A 24,974-nucleotide genomic window follows, 5' to 3' on the forward strand; every position below is an offset into this window, starting at 1 on the left:
TGAACACAGACGAGCCAGAGCAATTGGTTCAAATTGAGCTTAACCATAACGGGTAAATTTTGAAATAAGTTTAATAGTAGGAGGCATTCTAACTATATACGGTATACAGTGCGAAATCTAATTGTTCAAATTGGATTTTAACGATATCAGATGATTATAAAATGAAACACTCACCCTCCCCCTTTTTTTCTTGAGAATGAAGGAAGCGATCAAATTACAAATTACGTTTCATTATAAAAATCAATTCCAAAGAATTAAAAAGAAGATCTTCCCGCTATGAGATCAACCCTTCCGTTGGGTATCAACAATGTTGTAAGTTTTTGCTGCTGAAGCTGAACATAAAAACATCTTTTGTCCGAAGTCCCCTTAAATGACTTCTCCGAAGGCAAGGCTTCTGTTGTACGTTTAGTAATTGCTCCCTCTATGGGGATGAAAAATCTCATTGAAGCAGTAGCTACCGCTGCATAAAAGCAGGGGTAGCACATGCGTATTGTATGTACATCTGGCACATCTGGTACTGTTATTTCGATAATATCGAAACGAACTACTAATATAAAATAAAACTAAAAAACTATTTATTTGCATCACGAGTTCGATTAGAAAATGAGAAAATATCTGCATGTTTGCATCTGCATCTTCTGCACTAAAGAAGATACTCAAATATATACCATGAGACCCATGAATTGATTTGCAATCTTGACCCATGAATTGATTTGCAATCTTGAGACCCATGAATTATACCATGAGACCCAAAATTGATTTGCCATCTTGAGACCCATGAATTGATTTGTAATCTAGTGATTGATATCCTGAGCCAAGAAAAAAAAGTAATTTTCTGCACTCGAATATCCTGAGCCAAGGAAAGAAAAAAAATATATCCTGAGCCAAGGAAAGAAAGAAAAAAGTAATCTTCTGCACTCAAATATACCATGAGATCCTGAGACCCATGAAAGATTAGATTGATATCCTGACCCATCAGAAAAAATAATCTTCTGCACTCAAAAATATACCATGAGAACCATGAAAAGATTAGATTGATATCCTGACCCAAGAGAAAAAGTAATCTCCTGCACTCAAATATACCATGAAACCCATGAACTGATTAGATTGATATCCTGACCTAAGCGAAAAAGTAATCTTCTGCACTCAAATATGCCATGAGACCCATGAAAAGTAATCTTCTGCACTATGCCATGAGACCCATGAAAAGTAATCTTCTGCACTCAAATATGCCATGAGACCCATGAATTGATTTGCAATCTAGTGATTGATATCCTGAGCCAAGAAAAAACAGTAATCTTCACACTCAAAATACCATAAGACCCCTCAATTGATTTGCAATCTGATTGACATCCTGAGCCAGAAAAAAATTACCCTGTATCGATAAAATCGGTAATCTCCTGCACTCAATTATACCATGAGACCCATGAATTATATTACCAATTTGGGCTTAAACCATCACTTCATACAAATTGCATGTTTTCCTTTAATTATAAAATATGCCTTAAATACCACTTTATGTATACCCCAGTAATACCAATTCTACTTTAGATGCTAATAAGCCTTACATACCACTTTAGATATACCCCAGTAATACCAATTCTAACGTTAGATGCTCAAAACAGCATGAATGCTGTGGAGTACTTTGCCAAACAAATTTACTCCACTAACGAACAGGCTAAGATTCTTCTCGTGCTTGGAATATTTTTCCAATTATATGTTCAATTAGGACATCGATTCAACATTATTTTCTATAGAACAAAGAAATTTTATTTTAAAGAAAGAAAGCATGCATAATATTATTGAACAATGGTTTTACAGCATTAGATTTACTTGAACTCTATTCAAAGATTTTGAAAAGAGGTGGGCGTTAGTAGACAAAAACCCACCCGTCCACAGAAGGTAACGAGCTTACAAAATCCCATGCTTGAATTCTACGTGTTCATGGGTTCTCTGCTGATTGCCTTTATATTAGAAGTTGCTACAAAGGATTTTACTGAATTTTCTCAAACCTCACGCTGACCAAAAACATCATCTTCACCTGCAAATAAAGTAAAAGCAAGATAAGTTTAGCGTCTTCATGCACTTGTTTGTTCTAATCCATCTTTTTTCTGTAAAGAGAATTCAACGAGTATGACTACAGGGGCACCTGTTTTGGATTGTAAACAACATATTCATTGTAAGCCAGAGGGCTGTCTTTGTGTCCAGAAGGAATCAAAGATCCACAGGGCACCCTAATTTCATCTTTCCAGGTGAAATGTTCATTCTCATTTGTTGTCTTTCTACCTAATCCTTTGACACCCATACCCTTCTCCTCTAATTCCTTTGTATCCTGCATCAATTGCAGATCAGATTAACTAGAAAAGATAGTATTAGAAAATCCTTCATCATCTAAATCAATTTATGGGGAGTTGCCATAATTTCAGTACCTCTGGGCACTTGGACATCTCAATAACTTTCTCTCCCAGTGATGCCACTGCAAGTATAAGAAACCCTTGTGGTTTGTCCAAGCCATGGAATCCATATTGTGCTGCTTTTGCAGCAGCATCTGAGAAGTATATGCCTCTACCAAACTGCACCCCAAATAAATATGTAGAAGCTCCTCCATATATATGTTACTTAAAATGCTTTGTCATGCATAATTAATAAGAAAATTACAAACCATGTATCCAGGTGCAGGGGCAGAAACTATTGCACCCCAAATAAATATGTAGAAGCTCCTCCATATATATGTTACTTAAAATGCTTTGTCATGCATAATTAATAAGAAAATTACAAACCATGTATCCAGGTGCAGGGGCAGAAACTATTGCAGGGAGCAAGCCGTTCTTCAAATGTCTTACAAGGTTGCATGTCCTGGTTCCTGCAAAATATCATGCTAATATTATGATTATAGTCTAGTGTTATCATATTTTCACTCGCAAGGAAATCATATTTTCACTCGCAAGGAAATCCAGAGATGGTTCCTTACTTTGGTGGATGAGATCTGATGAGATCCCTTATAAACCTGGAACTGTGAAACTGCATATTCAATGTATTGCATATTCAATGTATATAATATTAAGAGGAAAGAATGAGCATACCACACCACAACAGGACCTTGTTGGGCAACTTCACAACTTCCTTGTAGGTAGGTCCGGAACCTTGAAGAGCGTAGATATTATGCACATTAACGCGAAAAGGCTGTGCAAGCAAATTTAATCTACAGGCTCATCATCTAATCGAGAGCAAAAGCTCAATCCAGTGAGCAAACAAAAAATACAGGTAGAAGCAGAATTTGGTACAGGGCATAACGGATTAAATCACCTCATTTTTTATTTTGATTGGCTTGTAAGTCTTCTGCAAGTATTTCAGGATCATAATAGAATCATCATGGCCTCTCTCCATTGGGATGATAGAGCAGTCTAGTTTAGAATACCTATCAGCTAATAGGTCATCCAAAGAAGCTGCCCCACTCATATCTCCAATCACCTGTGATGCAAAACTAATATCACGAACAGCCTCCACAGTAGGTGCTGCCTGTGATCAATATACAGATTACAAAATGTTGTAAAATGTGAAAAGGGAAAACATATTGCAAAATGTTGTGAAATGTAAAAATGGAAAACATATTACAATCCTGGAGCATTCTGAAACTTGAAAAATGGCCGCAGAATATATACTACACAATGAAAGTGGAGAAAGAAAGAAGTGAGAGCTTTTTGTATAAAGTTACCAGTTCAGCTAATTGCTGGATTTCATGGATGATGAAAGGCCTAGTAGAATGCAATAAACTGAACCATTTGTTGCTTAAATCCAAGCACATTGCCTCATGCTTGACTTCCGACTCAGCCAAGTTGTTTGTGAGATATTGAGCAAACTCGAGCAATACGTCTTCGCCTGCAATTTTCACATGCCCAGCCAACATGGAGATTGGAAACAAATCAATGGCATATTCTTCTCAATTGAAACTAAAATACTCACATCGTTTTAGGTGGAGATCAGTTACATTGCCCATTGGGAGATCTGGTATATTAATGGCCATTTCCATCATAGCAAGCCTGCAAATAGTTATAAATCAAAATGTGTAGTTTTACAGTACTAAAAGAAGTGAATAGTGGAATGTGTCCCATAGGTGCAGTTAGTCCACAGGGTTGAAGATAGCAAGGTAGGGCACAATGCCATTACCTATAAGCTTCCTGACCAAATAGGATTTTGCATATTTCAGCAACTCTTGGGTCAAGCTTGGTATGAGCTGCTGTAATACCAAGTTGCCTTGGAACCAGACCTCCACAGCGAACTTCAACCCCCTCTGCCTAAATATGCAGAGCAGATATGTTGGAATCCACACTTCACTTAATAAAAGCGTGTGTATACATAATTACAAATAGATCAGGTTGGTTTTTTTACTATATCAATGGGGTAAAACTTCAAACGTTTCTTAGCAAACTTCTTTTCTCGTTCCCATGGCTCGAATTCATTCCCTGTCAATTCTTCAAATAGCTGTCTGAATTCATTGATAGCTTCTTCAACGTTTGTTCTTTGATCACGTCTCTCTTGGGTGTTGGTGTCATCACCTACTCTGCTTCTCTTGAAGTACAGGTATAGTGGTCCTTTTGGCACGCCAATCAGCTGCATCACACAGTAGCTGCGAAAAGAAAGTGGTGTTATTCAAAATTCTAGAAATGAAATATTGATATCACTAATTCCAGAAACAACCATACTGTTATAAAGGGTTGGAAGGCCAATGCACTTACTCATTCAAACCAATGGCCTGATCGCAAACCGAGAAGGCACAGTTGTACAAAAGGCCATCCCTTTCCAGAATAAATCCACCTTTATCTCTCAATCCAGAATCCTTGTAAACTCCCCTCTTTCCATTTAATTTCAGCTGCAACAGAGATTGAATTGCCAGGGGCTTCTTATCATATTTACCATTAAAAAAACATAAATTTCTTATCATCATCACCAGATTACGGTGATTACGATATCAAAGTATATAAATTTAAATATACCTCGGTCATCAATGACTCTGCAGCTTCCTCATCTGTGGTTCGTTCAGTCCAAGGAACTTCATGCCTTGCAAGGAGATCAGTCGTTATCTCATAAGTCTCAGTAGGCTGCACCTTCTGATTATCAATACTATTATTTAACCATGATTCCCTAACAACAGGGATTCCTTTTTCCCTGCAGGTAAAACAACACCTTAGACAAAATCAGACGCACTACAAGTTAACACAATATCAACTATATCACCACTTAAAATTCTCACAAGGTTGAAGTCGGGAGATCAATTTACTTTGCCTGTGCTACTTTAGCAGAGTTTCCCTTCGTCCGTTCCTTTTCTGACACTACAACACAATCTACACCTGGAAAACATATAGAAATAATGTGAAACCATCAAAGCCTTCAAACATAGACATTCAAATTAAGTTCACCCTACTGCTAAACCTCAATAACACAACTTGAATTATCTAACCATTTGTGATAGCAGTGACAACCATTCCTCCATTCTTCTCAATTTCTTCCCTCCATAAATGCTGCAACATAGATCTATACTATTACTAAAACTGAATTGAAAACATAGATACTAATCCTAAAACTGAACAGAAAACGATGGAACCAAACTGTATAATATGAAAGAACGCTTACTTAAATGTTTCACATAATATATCAGAAAAAATTGATGGGGTTTAAGTGCAACCTGAGGACGTGACATTCGACCTGACAATGCAATGGTCATGCCAGAGAAGGGCTTGTCTCCGGGAAGCGATTCTCTGATAGGGCGCTGGTTCGAATCTTGCTGCTTCCTTGACAACTGAACCATCGATAAAACATCAAGCTCTTCTTCAAATGTAAATCATCCCACTAGTTACAAAACATAGCATACTTACCTCAGAGAGAAACTCATTATTGAATGTAGTGGGAATATTAACCCATAATCCATTCTTCCTACGTGCAGTTCGAATGGTGTAGCTGCACTTACTCCACTCAGAAATAAAACCCATGGGACATCTATAATTAAACCCTGAAAATTCAAGGTTTCCACCACACATAGGGCAAGCCTCAAGCGGTCCATACATCATCAGATCAGCACTGGTTTTAACACCAAAATAAAAGCCTTCAATGTCAGTACTACATTACATTGAATTCTGGCATGAATTCGTATCAAAAAAACTGAACAACACCCACATACAGGCTTACCATCTTTGGGCAACGGCTTCATCAGAGCCAGAATCATCCAGCCCATTTTCACTTAATATTTGTTTCATCTTATCTACAGGGACACGCTCCTTGAGATTCTTGACGACTGAAATAAACTCAGAGGGTTCTAGATAAGCCCTACTATTTTGACCATTCTCGCTAAATTCGACTGCTTCATTTTTTAATATTCTCACTGAATGTTCATAATTAGTGTCAGTAGGGCCATGGTCGACCTTCTGTTTCTTGTTTTCGGCATTTTCATCAGTAGGGCCATGGTCGACCTTCTGTTTCTTGTTCTCGGCATTTTCATCAGTAGGGCCATGGTCGACCTTCTGTTTCTTGTTCTCAGCATTTCCATCAGTTTCTGAGGCTCCCTGAACTCTTTCAATACCCTGCAAAATCCAAACAAGAAGGCCAAACTATAATGTCCTGCAACAAATTCAAAAACGAATGTTTTCCCATATACATAAACCTTCATTCCCTTCCAATATCCATAAACAAATGCCTTCTCAAAGTTCACTATGAATTCATTCCCATGCCTACTGACCTGCATTATGAAAACATACAAAAACAGAGACCAAGAACGTTTCTTCCAACGGTAAAAGATGTTTGAGAAGCATATGCCGCTCCAATCTGATTTTATTTTGACATGGCTGCAGCTGATGACACCTTCGTGGCGCATACTGAGCCTCCATGGGCGTGGCTGCTGCAGCGGACGACACCTTCGTTGCGGGTACTGAGGCTTCAAGGGTGTGGCTTAAGACAAGCGTCTATCAACGTGTTTAGGATCACCTTCGACACGTTTTCGCTTCTCATTTTCGAAGTTCGTGAAGTGGGAGGCCGTCCTCAAACATTCTGAAACAGTGTGCAACTCATCGTCACCACCATGTTAGCCAATCCAATCACCCGAGAGCACTCTGTGATTTTGGATTTTGGTGGCTTAGTCCATGGAATCGATATAATATAACCTGTCAAGACAAAATAATGTGAACAACATAATAGTAACAGATTTTTATATCAGTCCCCGCTTAGTAAAGTAAGGCAAATTTGGACCATTTCTCGGTTTGAGCGTGTCATTCTTGATCACGCCATGCAAATCTTCTCCTTTCTATTGTTCTATCGTTTCAATTTTAATAATTGAGTTTATAAGAGGTAGTTGGGAGGGCTTACATAAAACTTCCCATCCACATTCAAGTGTCATTGGCATATTACTTTATTATATATATTAATCTTGAAATACGTTGTATACTGTACTTATTTATTGGATTAAGTAGAAAGAAGGAAATTAAAAAAAAGCAATTTAAATTTGAGATTTACATAGAAATCCATCTTTGCTTCCACTGGATTCATGGATCCTCGGCCCAAACCCCCAAACAACATTAGCAAAAGAAACTCAGAGCTACAAGGATTTACACACCAGTACTTCATTTAGTCAACCCGATGCAGACATCGACGAGATACAAAAAAGACTAAAATCCCGCATAGATACCAAAACATGTGCATACATATTTAAGGCCGAAAAGGACATTTATTCTCTTAAAACCATAAATAAAACATAGATATGAGTCCACACCCGACTGCAAAGACATAAAATAACGTAACCCCAAAAATGTGGAACATAAAATTAAAATGCCAGAGTGCTAAACACAAACCAGAATAACCACTAACCAGGCAAGAGGCGGGGAGATCCTTCATACATCTGACACAACACACCGAAAAGAAACACAGAAGTACCTCTCCCTGCCCCGCCTAATGCTGCATCTTCTTTTTATTATCGGACAAAAAAATATTTGCCGAAGCCCTTGCACTTGATCCACGAGGATTCATCACGTTAGTTTCTTGACATTTTTTTTAACATTTTTCAGAAAAGCGAAGATGTTATATTTCTTTATTTGTTTGTCTTTCAAGACCAAACTAAGGAAGTTCTTCATTCGCTAGTGGAGGGTTACCAAGTTTAGGTATTACATTTTCTTATTTTTGGTATGCCCAGGGTTAGGAATCTAAGATGATATGTCTAATTTGAAAGTGATTGTTTCTCTATGCCAACTTCAGTGTTAAGCTTGTGAATCTCTCTATGCATTTCTAGCGGGCTTGTGAATCTCTCTATGCATTTCTTGCGGGACATCGTTGAAGAAGGTGGTGGCCAAATCGTGGGAAAAAATAGGTGCACCACGTTGCCTGGCAAGGCACCGCCACCACCTCCACTAACTCCCCTCCTTCTCTTCTGCCAAATCTGAAAGTGATTGTCTCTCAATGCTAGCGTCAATCTCAAGCTTGTGAATCTCTCTACGTGTTTCTGGGGGACAACGTTGAAGAAGATGGCGGCCAAATCGTGGGCAAATAGATTAGCACCACATTGCCCTCGCAAGGCACGACTGCCACCTCCCCTCTTGCTCCTCCCCCTTTGTTTCCACACCATGGCAGAAGCAAGGCCATATTCCCAACACTTTCTATGTGAGCCTCTACATGCAAAAGAGACAAAACACTAGACTAGAGGCAAACCCAACACAACTAGGGAAACAACAAGCTAAGTTGTCACAATACCTCCAAGAAATTAAACCCAACTCAAGACTCGACCTTGAAATTGATAGAGAATGAGCTATTAACTCCTCGTTAGCCTTGACACCAATGACCATTGAACCCCCAACTACACAACCCAAGACCATAACTTTGTAACATCGTCACGGCCGAGGCCACCCCACAATTTCAGAACCCCAAAATTTAGACCCCCAAGGATCAAAACAAACCTCACAAGAACTCAACCAACATTTACAACTTCAAACTTATACCCAACCCCTTGACCTCTGGCAGACACAAGAGAAGCTATACTCAATAGCTCGAGCTACGAACCCCACTCACGAGCTATAAAAAAAACAGAGAACTAGAACTACGAAAATCCAAACCAGCCGCAACAACAGCCCAAAAGATAAAATCCAAAACATACTTTTATTTCACCTGAGAAATCGCTCCTTAGAATCGACTGAACTACACCCTTAACATCTAACAGAGTGAACCTCCAAAGTCCCCACCAGAACTCGAGTCCAGAATTCAGTTCCATCACCTTTGCTCACACCAACATTTTCACTACCCATATTACCACTTAGAAGCCTTTCCACGATCGATAAAGTTTAAACACCCATAAGCAAATACAACCAAAACCAAGAGGCCAACCTCAGCGCCTTGGCTCCTCTCTTATCACCTTCAAATGAAATCATACTCATGCATGCCACATAAATAACACATGCCTATGCATGTGAACGAAGGCAATTGCCCATCTCCATAAATGCTTAGAAAACTAGAGGGTGGTGGGCACAACCACTGAGGCCACTCCTAAATACCTATTATCATTGCCCATCTCCATAAATGCTGGGAAGAACTAGAGGGTGGTGGGCACAGATATCTATTATTACTTAGTTGAAAATAAATAACATGTCAATGGGTATTAAATGAGTGGGGATAGTATATGCTTACTATTAAATTTTAGCACTTAAATTATTTAACGATAACATATACAACGCTCTCTCATTTAATACTCATTAACAAGCTACTTATTTGTTGCATTATCACCCATTATGGATCCCCATGTCACACCCATTATGGATCCCCATGTCACTCTCCAGCAAAGCAATGATAGGCTCGACCCATTCACACGTTGGAGGAAGATTCCAGTTGGCGTCAATGTTCACCGCTCTACCTCGGCAGCCCAGATTTTCCATATAGTCCACCACCTTGTTTGCAGTTATTCGAGAGTGGTGCACCCACGGGGAATTCACCCAGTGAACCTCTGACATATCACGTGCGTTCGTGGCATATTAAACAATACTCTTAATTTAACTACATATTGGAAAATCCCTCTAAAAATCACATTATTTAACCCCCTACCAATATGAACCCAATATGACTTCCCAATTTAAACCCCCCCCTACTTTCACTATATATTGTAGGTATCTATTTTTTCATAAACATTTTTTATACCCCTTTATATTTTTTCATTAACTTTAAGTTCCATTTTTTATATTTTCCAATATAAAACCCCTTTACCCCTCTATACCCCCAATATATTATGTCACTTTTTCCTCAATATATATCCCCCAATATAAACCCACCTTATATGATATTACTCCCCAAGTGAAGCCCCCGTAGGTGCACCACAACGTATTCCAGCATGCAAGGTTTTGCTAGGGGCGCACATGCCTTGTGCTAAGTTGATGAAGCAACACTTACTTGGTTTATCGGGGGTAATGATCACATATTGATAAAGCAAGCAACCAAACTCTGAAAGAAACACAAAAATTTGCCTGTAATATCATGCTCAAAATTTACCAACTTGTTAAGAAGATTAGATTTTACGAAATTGTTTGTAATTGACCAAGTCATACCTATGGGAGACCTGGGAGAAAGAGGCTGAGTTTTTTGTTTTTTGTTTTTGTTTTCTTTTTCTTTCTTCTCTGGATTAATTCTAAGATATATATATATATATATATATATATATATAAACTTAAGTGTTCATTCCAAGTTGCAAATTTTACGGAATAAGTGTTATATTTTTAATGGTTATTTAAATTTGGACTATTTATATTAAATGCCAAAATTATATTAGTATTATATTCAGAATATTATTGTTTTGCATTTTTGTTATTTTATTTTGATATTGTTTAAATATATTATGTTTTAGAGTTTTTTTTGATAAGAATCTAGGGATTTTATAATTCAAACTTGTAATTCTTAAAATATCTATCAAAATTTTAAATAAATTAATATCCATATTTTAAATTAATTAATATCCATATTTAAAATTAGATTAACTGATATAGAAATTTTAAATAAATTAGACAAAAAAATATATCGAAATACTCTCCAAGATGTAAACTAATTAAATTACATTATTTATTTTCACAGACTAACACTAATTAGCACGAACATATAAAAAAAGATTAACAACACAGTGAAATATGTATAGAAACATGATTACCAACGCAGTGAAACATGTATAGAAGCATGATTACCAACACAAAATCTTTATAAATGTAATTGGGGCAATATATTCACAAACCCCCATGGTAGAGTTTTTTTTGGGAATTCACCATTAAAGTGAGTTGCAGAAAATTGATTTAATATAAATAAAAATAAAATTGAATTAATATAAATAAATAAAAATCAATTAATATAAATAAATAAAAAATTGAATTAATATAAATAAAAAGGTATTGATTAAAAAATATAATAGAACATATTGAAACAATATAGCGAGCCAAATGAAACTTGGGAATGTGGGAATATTTAAGTTGAAATGCTATATTTGGATTGATTTTCCAAATAGAATTTTGCATTGCATTGGAGGTGATAATTATGAGCTTAGTTTTGTTTCATTAAGTATTAGTGGTTAAACAATTATGAACCTTGGTTTATGGGAATTTCTGGTTGGGAAAGGAGGTGTCTATCTCATTCATATAATCACAACCTTCAAAAATACAATACAATAGTTATGTTTGATTACATAATCTTCAATCCTTCACAACTTTACCTTCTAAATGGTCAGTGCAGAGATGGTCAATTGATTGGAAATTCACAATTAAAGTGAGTTTCATTTATTTATTTTTCTAATGAAGTTGTTTTAAAGTGCCATGAATAAATATAAGAAAATTCAATAAAATAAATAAAAATAAAATTGAATTAATATAAAAATAAAATCAATTAATATAAATAAAAGGAAAATTGAATTAATATAAATAAAAAGGTATTGATTAAAAAATATAATAGAACATATTGAAAAAATATAGCGAGCCAAATGAAACTTGGGAATGTGGGAATATTTAAGTTGAAATGCTATACTTGGATTGATTTTCCAAATAGAATTTTGCATTGCATTAGAGGTGATAACTATGAGCTTAGTTTTGTTTCATTAAGTATTAGTGGTTAAACAGTTGTGAACCTTGGTTTATGGGAATTTGTGGTTGGGAAAGGAGTTGTCTATCTCATTCATATAATCACAACTTTCAAAAATACAATACAATACAATAGTTATGTTTGATCACATAATCTTCAATCCTTCACAACTCTACCTTCTAAATGAACATTGCAGAGATGGTCAATTGATGAAGCACTCATCGTGACTGTTGGGTTCACTCCATTGAACCACTACCAACATTAAGGTTGTTGATGATCATGATTGATAGTCGGTATTCATCTAGCACCTTTGCATACAAGGGAACTTTGGTTAGCAGTGGAGGATTCAATAATGGAGAAAATGACGTTCATTCTTTTGTACCTTGTGTCAAATCTACATGTGCTTGGAATGAAAGTTGGGTTTAATGGATTTAAGGAGAATCAAAGATGGTTCCTTCTATTAAGTTCAATTATAAGAATCGTAACTCTCTTTCCTCTTAGATTTAGTTTGTTGTGTTCCTGATTTGTTTACTTGAACCTAGATATCTAAACTTATTTACCTAAGTTTTTCCATAAAGTTGGCTAGCTACCCAAAGTACCTATTTGAAGAAGATCAGAGAGGCAAACCACATTGCTTATCCCTCTCCTCGAAGAAGTAATCAAAAGTTCGACAACCTACATACAATTCGTACAATTGTCCCCACAACAAGAGGGAGCTACCATCATAGGGGGTAACGACGCGAGTTTCAGGGTCAATGTTTGTGCCATGGCATAGGGTGGGTCCACTCACTTGATTAATCGATCCAAGTCCCTTGACCCTCTAAACCATGGGTGTATGGTAAGGAAATAAGAATTAGAGATATGTTGGGACCAATATTTCTCCCTCAACAAGCCAATATGCATGTGAGGACCTTCAACGATGGTCACATAGATTAAGCATTGAAAGTTGCTTGGTGTTATGCTTGTTGTTCCAAACTGTAACAACCCTAGTGAAAATTCCAATAAAAGTTAATAAATGAAAAAATAATAACAATGGTTGATGGGACACTTATTCCAAGATTAATGTGGGCAAGACATCCTAGTTTGGGTGTTTATTTCAATTAATATGGCTAAGGAAATTGGCAAAGGCAATGGCTAAGGATTTGGAAAGGCAAAATGACATTTTTTGGCACATTTATTTATGAAAATAATGGAAATTAGGAGAAAAGGGAGGTGAAAGGTTACAGGTTGCATGTGAGGAGGAAAATGAAGGAAAATAATGGAAAATGAAGAAAATAGAGGTCTCATTAATAAAAAGGCTTCTAAAGATTAATTGGTAACATTTTGTCAGTTCAGTTTTGGAGCTCTCTCATTACTCTCTCTCTCTCTCTCACTCTTGGACACTTAGAGTTTTCTTGGAACACTTGGGCATTGGATCAAGAAAGGCAAAGAAGGCAGGAAGAAGCGAATATCAATAAAGGGAAAGCAAGATCAAGCAACTACAACATGATTCCTTACAGGTATTGATTTACATGTGTGATTTCCTTGTTATATTTGGCATGCATGGTGTTGCATGTAGTTTTTTTTGTCACGGCATGGGTTTTTCCAGGTGTGACAATGTTTTCTTAGCCTAGCCTAGCCATTTCTTAATAGCCTTGATGAGATAGGTTCTCATACTTCAATTGAGCTAGATTGCCGGATGAATTTGACGTTGAGTGGGGTGGATCTTTGAAATGAAAAACACATGGCCTAGTGGTCCCTGAACCGACTATGGATCACGGTAAAGCCACTGGCCTAGTAACCCATGAGACAGACCGTGGGTTGCGGTAAAGCCAAGATTGTGTGCCTCGGTGGGCCCAGGAATCATTGCCGGTGAATGACGGGATATACGGTAAAGCCAAGAGGCGGATTGCTCTCCATTGGGCCTAGTAGTCTTTGGATGGGATGTATGGTAAAGCATGGAGAGTGGGTATCGGTGTAGGGCATAGTGATCCCTGGATCAGACTTTGGATTATGGTAAATCATGAGAGACTAGGAGGCGCTCAAATTCCTCACGGTGTAAGTGGAGAACTCCAGTAGCATCCATGCTTGTTTGGTTCTTTTCGGTTGGTTGAGTCCCACATTCATGCTTGGAATATGGCATGGGGGTGATTGGCTGAAGAGAGATTTAGCTCAACCAATCTATGGTTGGGTGGAAGATGGTAGTCCCATCCCCGGTTGGTTTCTACATTTATTAATGAGAAATTCATCCCTTTTATTTTCATGTGTAAATGTATTGGTTTACGTTAGAGTCAGTATTTGCATACTACCATCAGTGATCAAAATTTCTCTTTTCATATTCATTTTAGGTGTCCCACATAGAAATCTTTCATCATTCCACTAGGTCATGCAAAAAAATTAGTCACTGATGGTAGTCCTAGTCCAAAAAACATCACTCTTCCCTAAATGTGATTACTTGCTGGCATAGTTTCATATCTTGTTGACTGTACATTGTCCATAAAGTTATTTTTATCATGCCATTTGTATCAGTCATGAGGTCATTATGTCATCTTGAAATTCAGTCCTTCAAGGTCTCATTAGGTCTTTTAGTGTTTTTCAAGGTTTCATTAGGCCATTAGGGTTGCCAAGGTTCCATTCCATTGCATAAGACCAGCAAGTAAAGGGTGAACAAATATCATCCCTTCACCATGTGAAGATGATTTGTAAAGAGAAATGCTTATTTCATTATGTAATTTTATGTCTTTCAAATGTAATAATTTCACCATCCCAAGCTGTTAACTCAGTGTTCCAAAGATGCCAGACCATCAAAAGATCAATTTGTCAAAGGAAATAGTCAAGTGAAAGGGTAAAGTTTCAAAGGGTTAAGTGCATGCCAAAGGGAGTTGTCTTTTCCTGAGGGTGTCCAAATCATTATTTTCCACAAGCACTAAACCCTAATTTCCTCACCCATTGAGCTAGGGTTGGCTATGGAATTAGAGACATCTGAGTATATGAGGCATAAGGGAGGTCATTTCAGTAAGTATGAGGCCATTTCATATCATCAAAATCAGGTCTCCATCATTTTTCAAGAAGTCATTCCAAGGGACAAGTCATTCACCACACATAAGGGCTGATTTTTCTTCAAACTGTGTTTCTGACCAAGAAAATATGAATTTGACAAAAGTGAGAGAGGTTTTTGTCCATCATAGAACAAGGAAGAAAAAACTCCTTCACTTTTTACACAGGTGTCATGGTTTTAGAGAAATGTCAAAAATACAGTTGCTACAAGAGAGTTGTTGCACTTCTATAGTGACTTTGGGAAAATCAAATTTTCTTCTAGCTGGATTGTCCAAATGACTTTCTTGATGAGTCAACTGATAACTAGAGAGAAATATATTTCCAATGAGCTATCATGATCTCAATTTGGAGTTGAGGAAGACCTCCAAAAGTTTCCTGCAAGAGAACACTTCATTTTTGCACCCTCATTCTACACTTTTTGACCAAACTTTGGAGAAATGACTTTTCAGGAGCTATAATTGATCATTTTTAGTTCTTGATAGATCCATTGTGTAGCCAAGAGAGATAAATTTCCAACGAGCTATCATGGGCTCAATTTAGACACTAGAAAGGCAGTCAAAATCAACCTGCAAGTTGGAGGGAAAAATTGTGGAGGCATTGTGCATAGAGCAGGGAGCGCTGCGCATACAGCCAGAGCATTGCACATAGAGCCTGTGTGCCAGTGAATTTTTGCACGGCACTGCGCATACAACTAGAGCGCTGCACACCTGTATAAAGCGCTACGCATAGGACCAGCAAACACCAAGACTACACTAACAACCATCTAAATCGCTCTTTTGCTACCTAGAGCCTCTAAGCAAGTAAGTACACTCCTTAACCATCCTCCCAACACTCATTTCACGATTTTGAAGTTTGTTTTCTATTTAAATTTTCAAACCCTAGGTTGTCTAAAAACTCTCCCTGCTTACCATATCCCTTATTCCCACATTTTGTTGTCAAATCCCTACACTTATCCCCTATTCCCTAATCCCCTAAACAAAATCCCTACACCTATCCATGGAAAATTTTATGGGTGAATTTTCGCCCTTAGGCGAAATTAAGGGGTTTTAAATTTTTAGTGGGTGAATATTTTGTATCACATTTTTACAAATCGCGTCAAATATCCCACCTTATTTTAAGGGAGAGGGTTAAAAAGGTAAATTTAGCCCTTGAAATTAGGAGTTACAACCTTCCATTCGCCCTAATTTTCAAGAATAAGTTTTATTTAAGTGAATCTTATGGGCCAAATACCATATTTATAAAAGAGGTATGGTAAATTACAAAAATATAAATAAATGAGAGGTATGGTAAATAAATAAAACATTTTTTATATTTACTCCATAAGTCACCTTATATACATGCAAGGGTGTAAACAAATAAAAATATAAATAAAGTGGAGGTATGGTAAATAAATAAAACATTTTTTTATACTTACTCAAAAGGTATGGTAGATAACTAAAAATATAAATAAACTAGACATATGGTAAATAAATAAAACCTCTTTTTATATTTAGTCCATAACCCTCTTTCTATTTATGAAGGCTCAAAAAAGAGGTTTTATTTAAGTGAATCCTATGGGCCAAATACCATATTTGTAAAAGAGGTATGGTAAATTAATAAAAATATAAATAAACGAGAGGTATGGTAAACAAATAAAACATTTTTTATATTTACTCCATAAGTCACCTTATATTTATGAACACTAAAAAAATGGGTTATATTTAGGTGAAACATATGGGCAAAATACTATGGGCCAAATATCATGGGATAGATTATTATTAATACCATGCAAAAAAACATTATTAACCCTAATATTAGTATTAATAAAAATAAAAATGGCACATGGTATTGACCCAGGGTATTCACGTGGAATGTAGCCTATTTAAATGGGGGAATTAAACCAGCATAGATTCATCTTTACTCTGGATCTACTAAGCCCCGAGAGGGATCAAATATCGTGATATGCAAAGTAGCATAGAGTGAAAAAATATTTGAGTAAAAATGGATGTTGTAATTTAATGTATGTTAAGCATTTTAACTTGGTTAAAATAAAAAATAAAATAAAAATCAATTATTAATTTTATTAATTTTTATAAATTACTAATAGTAATTTTCAAGCTCCAGGTTTATGATAACCCATGGTAATACCATGGTATTCATGTGAGCATAGACTATTTAAACGGGAAATTCTATCATCTTAGATCCATCTTAATTCTGGGTCTATCAAGTGCTCAGAGGGATAAATAGATTTGGGTCTACCAAGTGCTCAGAGGGATAAATAGATTTCATCCCCCTAAGAGTGGTAGATGTGGAGTTAAGATGGATATAGGTTGGTTTTTATGATAATGAAGATATTAAATAGACTTAGGAAATTATATTGTAAAAACATCTTAAGATGAATGGTTAAAGCTACATTTAGTCACTTCACAAAATTTAGTACAAAATACCAATATCTCCATTAATATTGGTTTTTAACTTTTTCTGATTTAACAAAAAAAATTCAAAACAATGAAACCTTATCACTCTTTATCACTCTTTCCGCATCACCCTCGCAGAAGATTTTTCACCATTTTTCAAACATTCTCAATATGATATATTCATGAAAAAGTTTAGGTATTGATGTTGGATTAGTTGTTTGAAAAATAAGCTGGTTTGTACAACCTTTCATCTTGTGTGCTATTCTTAGTTTGTCCTAATGATCTGTAGGGGTTGGAGCCACTGCACCATATTTTCCTAAAAGGTGGAGATTGTTCACCAAAAAGGAAATTAATCTACATGTTACAACGCTGTTAAAAAATGCGAGACCTATGAGGGTAGTGAATTATGATAATAAGCAATTTAGATTGGGAGAGACGTAATTAAATTTTATTATTTAATTGAAGATTTCCAATTAAAATAATAATAAATCTACATTTATATATTCATATATTGACTGGAAGGATTCTCACAATGGTCACTTCTTTCAATTAGATCCCCTTCAAGCCTTTGGGATACCTAATAATTTATTATATAATATAGTTGGGGCTTGCTACTTGTTGGCCTGTTGGGGTAAACAAACTTGATGTGTTTTTTTTTTTATCTCGCAGTTGGAGTCTATGGAATAAGAAAGAAATTTGATAACTTGAAAAAAGTGGTAGCTTGAAAAATGTTGTAGAGAAAAAATTAATCTCTCCTACCTTGACAGAACTCGTTGTCAATATCAACACCTACAAGAACTTTGTTGTGGAATATTATCAAAACTAATAGAAGGATATGAAAGAGTGTATCACAAACTTGATGTGTTTTTTCTTATCTCACTGTTGGAGTCTATGGAATAAGAAAGAAATTTGATAACTTGAAAAAAGTGGTAGCTTGACAAAAGTTGTAGAGAAAATATTAATCTCTCCTACCTTAATAGAACTCGTTGTCAATATCAACACCTACAAGAACTTTGTTGTGGAATATTATCAAAACTAATAGAAGGATATGAAAGAGTGTATTGTAAGAACCTTGACAAACACGGCCACTGAAACTTGGAATAATGTTTGTAGGAAGAGAAAATTATGTTTCTTTTTTTCAAACATGTATGTTAGTATATTACAATTTAATGAATATGTTTTCTTATTATCATATATGGTTTCATACTTTAACAAAACATTTGCCAAGACTTCAGAATGTTTTATTATACAGTAAAAGATTTGCCAACATCTTACAAGATTTTATAATTCAGTGAAAGATTCTCCATCACTGTACAAGATAATATAATTTGGTGAGAGATTCGTCAAAAAAATATATATACATTATATTATTGATAAAATCGCCTCCCATTTTTCCTATGTATCATGGGGATTAGCCCATTTATTATACATATAAATTTAGGGTGGTTCTTAAAATTTTCCCTGCACCTATCCCCTGTACCCTAATCCCCAAAACAAAATCCTTAAACCCCTATTTACTAAACAATCCCTACCAAAAAATACCCTCCTTCTCACTCTCACATCATACATATCTCATCCTACATCGCACAAACTCCTCTACCCTTCCCCTATCCTTATTCACCATAACTCACTTCTTGATTACCTTCTCTAGGGTTTCTAAAGTTTCAAATTCAAAAGACATCGATAAAGAGGATAGGGATTATGAGGAGGAGGAAAATAGTGGCAGTGAAAGCATAGGAGATGAACCTCAGCATCAGAGAAAACCATATAAGGGAGGCAGAATTATCATAGAGGAACCATCAAACATCAGAGAGTTACAGGATTCTCATATGACTGTCTCTTGTTTCAGGCATCTAGGGTGTTATGAGTTTTGTGAGCAGGTACAAAGATTTCAACATCATCCTGAGCTGACCAGGATTTTTGTAGCCAATCTTCGTGATAACAAGGTAACTCTTGCCGGGGTAACATTTACAGTTTCCTCCTCCATCATTGTTGATGCTACAAGGATTCCAAATGTGGGGGAAAAATGGTATAAAGCACAAGATTTGGATGAGCACTACTATGAGCCATACATTAAACCCAGGTATAGGAATGAAAAGAAGAGGACCTTTCCTTTCAGGTTCCTTGACGACAAGTATGCCCCTATGATGAGGATAATTATGAAATATTTTACATGTGAGGGCAAATTTTCCAGATTATACACCTATCATATTAGGCTTCTTATGCACTTCAAAAGAGTGAAAATGACGAGCATCCCATATTTCTTATTCAGGAACATTGAGAAGATAGCCTACATTGTACAGAAAAAGCCATACCCCCAACAAATGAATAGTATTTATCACTATTCCTTGATTAATATGATTGTGCTACCTCATCTCAACCTCCTCAACATCTCCTGGGATACATTTATTTCCAATGACATCTTCAATGGTCCTCAGATTCCTCCACTGGTGCCCCAATAAGCAGAAAGGCCTTCCAGTAGTGCCAAAGTAAAGAAAAGTGAGAAGGCTAAAGAGACTAAAGTTGTTGAGAAGCCAGAAACCTACAAAACATATCAGAGAGGGGCTAGAAAGTTGTTTGCAGCGGATAGGCAAGTGTTTACTCCACTTGATGTGGAAGGGGCCTTACTGTAGAAATTTCACTTGTAGAACAAACCGATATGCGCAATGTCCTAAAGCATAATACTTGTTCTACTTCTACAAAACATTAAGCGGAAGCATAATTGAATTCATGAGCAACAACAAGTAGAAACATGCATAACTGATCAAGAGAAATTCACAAAATATATCACTGGGGAAAGCACCAACATAAAACCCCAACATTGTATTATCAATCAAGTGGAAATCCTCTTCAACATACAAAAAGAATAAGCTCAATAGCTATCTTGCTCTCTCTGTAATCAGAAGATCCCGATGATCTTCAATTAGAAGATGAAAATCATGGACTACGTAGGCCTCAATATATAGGCCACAAGTCCTCCAATCTCCTATAATAGATACTTCTCCATGCAAGGAATACTTACTAGATATATCCAAGCATCTGATAGTACACTGTCCCACATCTGATCTCAACTGGGTCTCTGATGGAACTGACATGCAACAGTTATCCATGAGTGAATCCTTAGTTATCTAAAATAATAGTTGTCACATGCATGCAAGCATTAACAAACTATATTTATTATTTTAACAACTTGTTAAAATAATCTAACTAGACTTGACTAGTTAGAACTAAGTCAATTGATTCTCTCATTATAGAACTCAAACTTATTCCCTCAATCACTGGAGGAAATCAAGGACACATTCCCAAATTAGTGGAGAAATAATTACATGTTCTCACAAAGACTTCAAATTCGAATTTCCTTAACTAATTAACTCAACTGAATTAATTAATTAATATTTCCAACTGCTGTTAAGACCAAAATTAATTTTTCTTCCTATAGATAGATTAGGGACTGTTATAAATAGGAAGGGACCCAGAAATGTTATTTTTAGAACTTTCTATTTTTAGTAGTTTCACCTCTCACCCGATGTGGCCAATGACCTCACTAGCCAAACTGTTATTTTTAGACATGCTATTTTTAGCACATTCTAAATTTAGCATTTCTTGTTGCACATTTTTCAACACTCCCTCTCAAAAAGAAAGGCTTCCTCTCGAACCCGATCCTGTAACTTTGGAATGTTCTGCATGCAACACATCTACCCAGCCCACTTTCTCCAACAACACTTGGAACAAAAACACTCCCAACTGACCACTCTGTTGGGCTAGGAACACACTTTGATGCTGAAGCTTTACCTACTGCTGACAAGTGCTCCCTCTCTGACATCTGTGCTACTACAACATCTCCATGCATTTTGCACCATTGCACACCTCTCTGTGCCACCTAGCACTGTGCAAAACACTTGTGCCTCTCGCATTGTTGTAACCTGCTAGCTATGCGCTGTCCTGGGATTCCCTGCAATGTCGCTCTTTCTGCCGCTCCATCCGCATCTGTCTCTACCCAATCATTCAGTTCATGCTACTCCACATCGGGGCTCCCGTAGCAAGGTCTCATCCAAGAGGTTGGGTACATCAAGGATCCTGCCCCTCCTCCTTGGGACGATCACTCTATATCGCCCCACCTCCTACCTAGAGGTATGGTTGCATGTGATCCCTCTGCCCACCTGGCTCGAATTTTCCCCGTATTGGAGGTCTCTGCATGAGTAGATGTCTCTACTCGATCTCGTCTCAGCTTCTCTAGTTGTGGCTGCTCGACAACCTCCTGAAGCTGCTTCACCAATTGTGGCTCCTCCATAATTGTCTGAGACTTCTTCTATGGCTGCATGTTGAGAGGTAATTTACTCTCCCTCTCAACCGCCAAGTCTCCATCAGTTGCCTTGCTGCTGAAGGCTTTGCATGCATCTTGAACCTCAAGAGCATGCAGGTTCTTGACCCTTGAACCAATCTGTTTCACCTGTCTAGTGATGATGTGTCTAAGGAAAACCTTTCCCTTATTGAAGACTACATCATAGCCTATGTCTTCCAGCATCGCGATTGACACCAAGTTTCTCTTTAATCTTGGTACATACTTGATATCAGTCAAGGTAAGGCGAGCTCCATGCTCCCTCTGAAAAATAACAATGCCTACACCTGAGACACTATACTTCTCATCATTACCCATCGCTATGAGTATCTGGAGATCTTTCTCCTCCAAAGTACTGAACAAACTCTTGTCGCCGGTCATGTGGAAAGAAGCTCCACTGTCAAGAAACCAACCACTTCCCACCATGGATGAAACCATGCATGCGAAGAGTGTGAAATCCAACTCAAACTGTGAAGCAAGTGCCTCACCTTCAGATCCTTCCCCAGATCCCTTCTTGGATTTCCTCCATGGACAATTTGTAGCATAATGGCCCACCTCATGACAATGAAAGCATCACACTTTCAATTTTTCAACCTTCTTCCCATCATTGGAAGAACTGGATTCGGAAAGAGAAACCTTCTCCTTCCCCTTCTTCACCTTACTCGCTAAGGCACAATTCTTCTCATCATGCATGGATGAAGAACTATCTCTGGTGCTCCGTCTGATCTCCTCCTGCATCAAATCTGACCATAGTTGTTCCCAATCTAGCAGTTTCTCCCTTCCATTCACCGAGTCCTGGTAGCTATGCCAGCTCTTAGGAAGGCCAAGGAGTGCTAGACTCACCATATCCTCATCCGATGTCACGGCCCCTACACTTGCAAGCTCATCCCTGCATGTGATGAGCTTGGTCAGATATATAGAGATCGTCTCATCCCTTTCACACTTGATCTTTCGAAATTTGTCCTTTAGTGCTAGCTTCCTCTGATCACTGCTATTCTGATATAAATCTTTCAATGTTTTCCACATTTCATGCGGAGTCTCCTTCCCATGGAGGTTCGAGACAATGTGATCTCGCACTCCCTCCAAGAGAATTCTCCTAGCTCTAGCCACACACTTCCTCCATTCCACCTGCTCAGTCTTGTTAGTAGGCTTAGGGATTTCTTGATCAATGAAATCCTTAAGACCATTATCTTCCAAAACTGCCTCCATGCGATCCTTCCAAGCTATATAGTTTGAGCTGCCATCAAGGGCATACTCAAGCCTCAAACCATAGAACGCCATCGATGAAATAGATGTGATAAGAACTTGAGATCTATATCCCGAATAATAAACTTCGAATTTATCCTGCTAGAATACCGTTCTTGCTTGATCACCTGTGCTCCGATACCATGTAGAAATTTCACCTGTAGAACAAACCGATATATGCAATGTCCTAAAGCATAATACTTGTTCTACTTCTACAAAACATTAAGCAAAAGCATAATCGAATTCATAAGCAACATCAAGTAGAAACATGCATAACTGATCAAGAGAAATCAATCACACATAACACAGAATATATCACTGGGGAAAGCACCAGCATAAAACCCCAACACTGTATTATCAATCAAGTGGAAATCCTCTTCAACATACAAAAAGAATCAGCTCAATAGCTATCCTGATCTCTCTGTAATCAGAAGATCCTAATGATCTTCAATCAGAAGATGAAAATCATGGACTACCTAGGCCTCAATACATAGGCCACAAGTCCTCCAATCTCCTATAATAGATACTTCTCCATGCAAGGAATACTTACTAGAAATATCCAAGCATATGATAGTACACTGTCCCACATCTGATCTCAACTGGGTCTCTGACAGAACTGACATGCAACAGTTATCCATGAGTGAATCCTCAGTTATCTAAAATAATAATTGTCATATGCATGCAAGCATTAACAAACTATATTTTATTATTTTAACAGCTTGTTAAAATAATCTAACTGGACTTGACCAGTTAGAACTAAGTCAACTGATTCTCTCATTATAGAACTCATACTTATTCCCTCAATCACTGGAGGAAATCAAGGACACATTCCCCAGTTAGTGGAGAAATAATTGCATGTTCTCACAAAGACTTCAAATTCGAATTTCCTTAACTAATTAACTCAACTGAATTAATTAAATAATATTTCCAACTGCTGCTAAGACCAAAATTAATTTTACTTCCTATAGATAGACTAGGGACTGCTATAAATAGGAAGGGACCCATAAATGCTATTTTTAGAACTTTCTATTTTTAGCAGTTTCACCTCTCACCCAATGTGGCCAATGACCTCACTGGCCAAACTGCTATTTTTAGACATGATATTTTTAGCACTTTCTAAATTTAGCTCTTCTTGTTGCACATTTTTCAACACTTGCCTTCTTCATCAGCTCATAGGAAAATGCTTGCTCCACAAACTGTGGAAGGGACTTTGCCTTCTTCATCAACACAACAAGTACAACAGATGCAATAGGTGCATAAAGGGAAAGAAAAGATGTTGGAGGAAAGCCTCAATGATGAAGAGGAAAGGGAATTTGATTTGATGGAACATGATGGATCAGAATAGCCACACATTCATCATGGCATTGAGATAGTCGACTTGGAGGCTCAAGATGAGGCAACAAATGAAAATATAACCATAAGGGAAAAAGATGCACAGATCCAAGCACTAATGGACAACTTGGCGAGAGCTAAGTATGTCATTTCATACCTTGAGCAAGAGAACAAGCAGCTAAGTGACAAACAAGTCCTCATGGAGCTGGAACTTCTCAAAGAAAAGAGGCAAGGTGACAAAGGCAAATCAATAATGCAAGAGGAAGAAACCCTAGCCACCTTGACTACAAAACAAAGGCTTGAAAAGGAGATTGAGGAGGATAGAGAAACATGGCTTGATAGGGTCAATTTGCATTTGGAGAAGCTGCTACAAAGGGCCAATAGGGACAATCAAATCATTAGGCACATGGCTCGCCATTACAGGACCCAAAACAAGATTTGTAACATAAGAGTCAAGCAAATGAAGACAAGGCTAAAACAAGCACTCAAAGGAAAAAAGGAGGGTGATAGGCTTAGGTTGCTTGTTGAAGCTTCCTTGGCTAACCCAGAAACTTGAT

General features: G+C 37.1%; 1 protein-coding gene across 1 annotated transcript; it reads right to left on the reverse strand.

Moving 5' to 3' along the window:
* Positions 1 to 1,744: 1,744 nt before the first annotated feature.
* On the reverse strand, positions 1,745 to 7,126 carry LOC149154454 (poly ADP-ribose polymerase 3). Its single transcript, XM_089439420.1, has 18 exons — positions 6,731 to 7,126; positions 6,184 to 6,575; positions 5,874 to 6,075; positions 5,684 to 5,797; positions 5,459 to 5,519; positions 5,279 to 5,348; positions 4,995 to 5,166; positions 4,737 to 4,870; positions 4,390 to 4,627; positions 4,168 to 4,295; positions 3,964 to 4,040; positions 3,716 to 3,879; positions 3,307 to 3,519; positions 3,084 to 3,183; positions 2,781 to 2,863; positions 2,430 to 2,573; positions 2,150 to 2,332; positions 1,745 to 2,041 (listed from the first exon to the last, which is right to left on the reverse strand). Exons 1-18 carry the CDS (start codon positions 6,863 to 6,865, stop codon positions 1,994 to 1,996), a joined length of 2,658 nt encoding a protein of 885 aa, XP_089295546.1. The 5' UTR covers positions 6,866 to 7,126; the 3' UTR covers positions 1,745 to 1,993.
* Positions 7,127 to 24,974: the final 17,848 nt, after the last annotated feature.

This window comes from Pinus tabuliformis, chromosome 9 (genome assembly GCF_031772625.1).
Source record: "Pinus tabuliformis cultivar Carrire ecotype Pingquan chromosome 9, CPIR1, whole genome shotgun sequence".
NCBI classification, from domain to species: Eukaryota; Viridiplantae; Streptophyta; class Pinopsida; order Pinales; family Pinaceae; genus Pinus; species Pinus tabuliformis.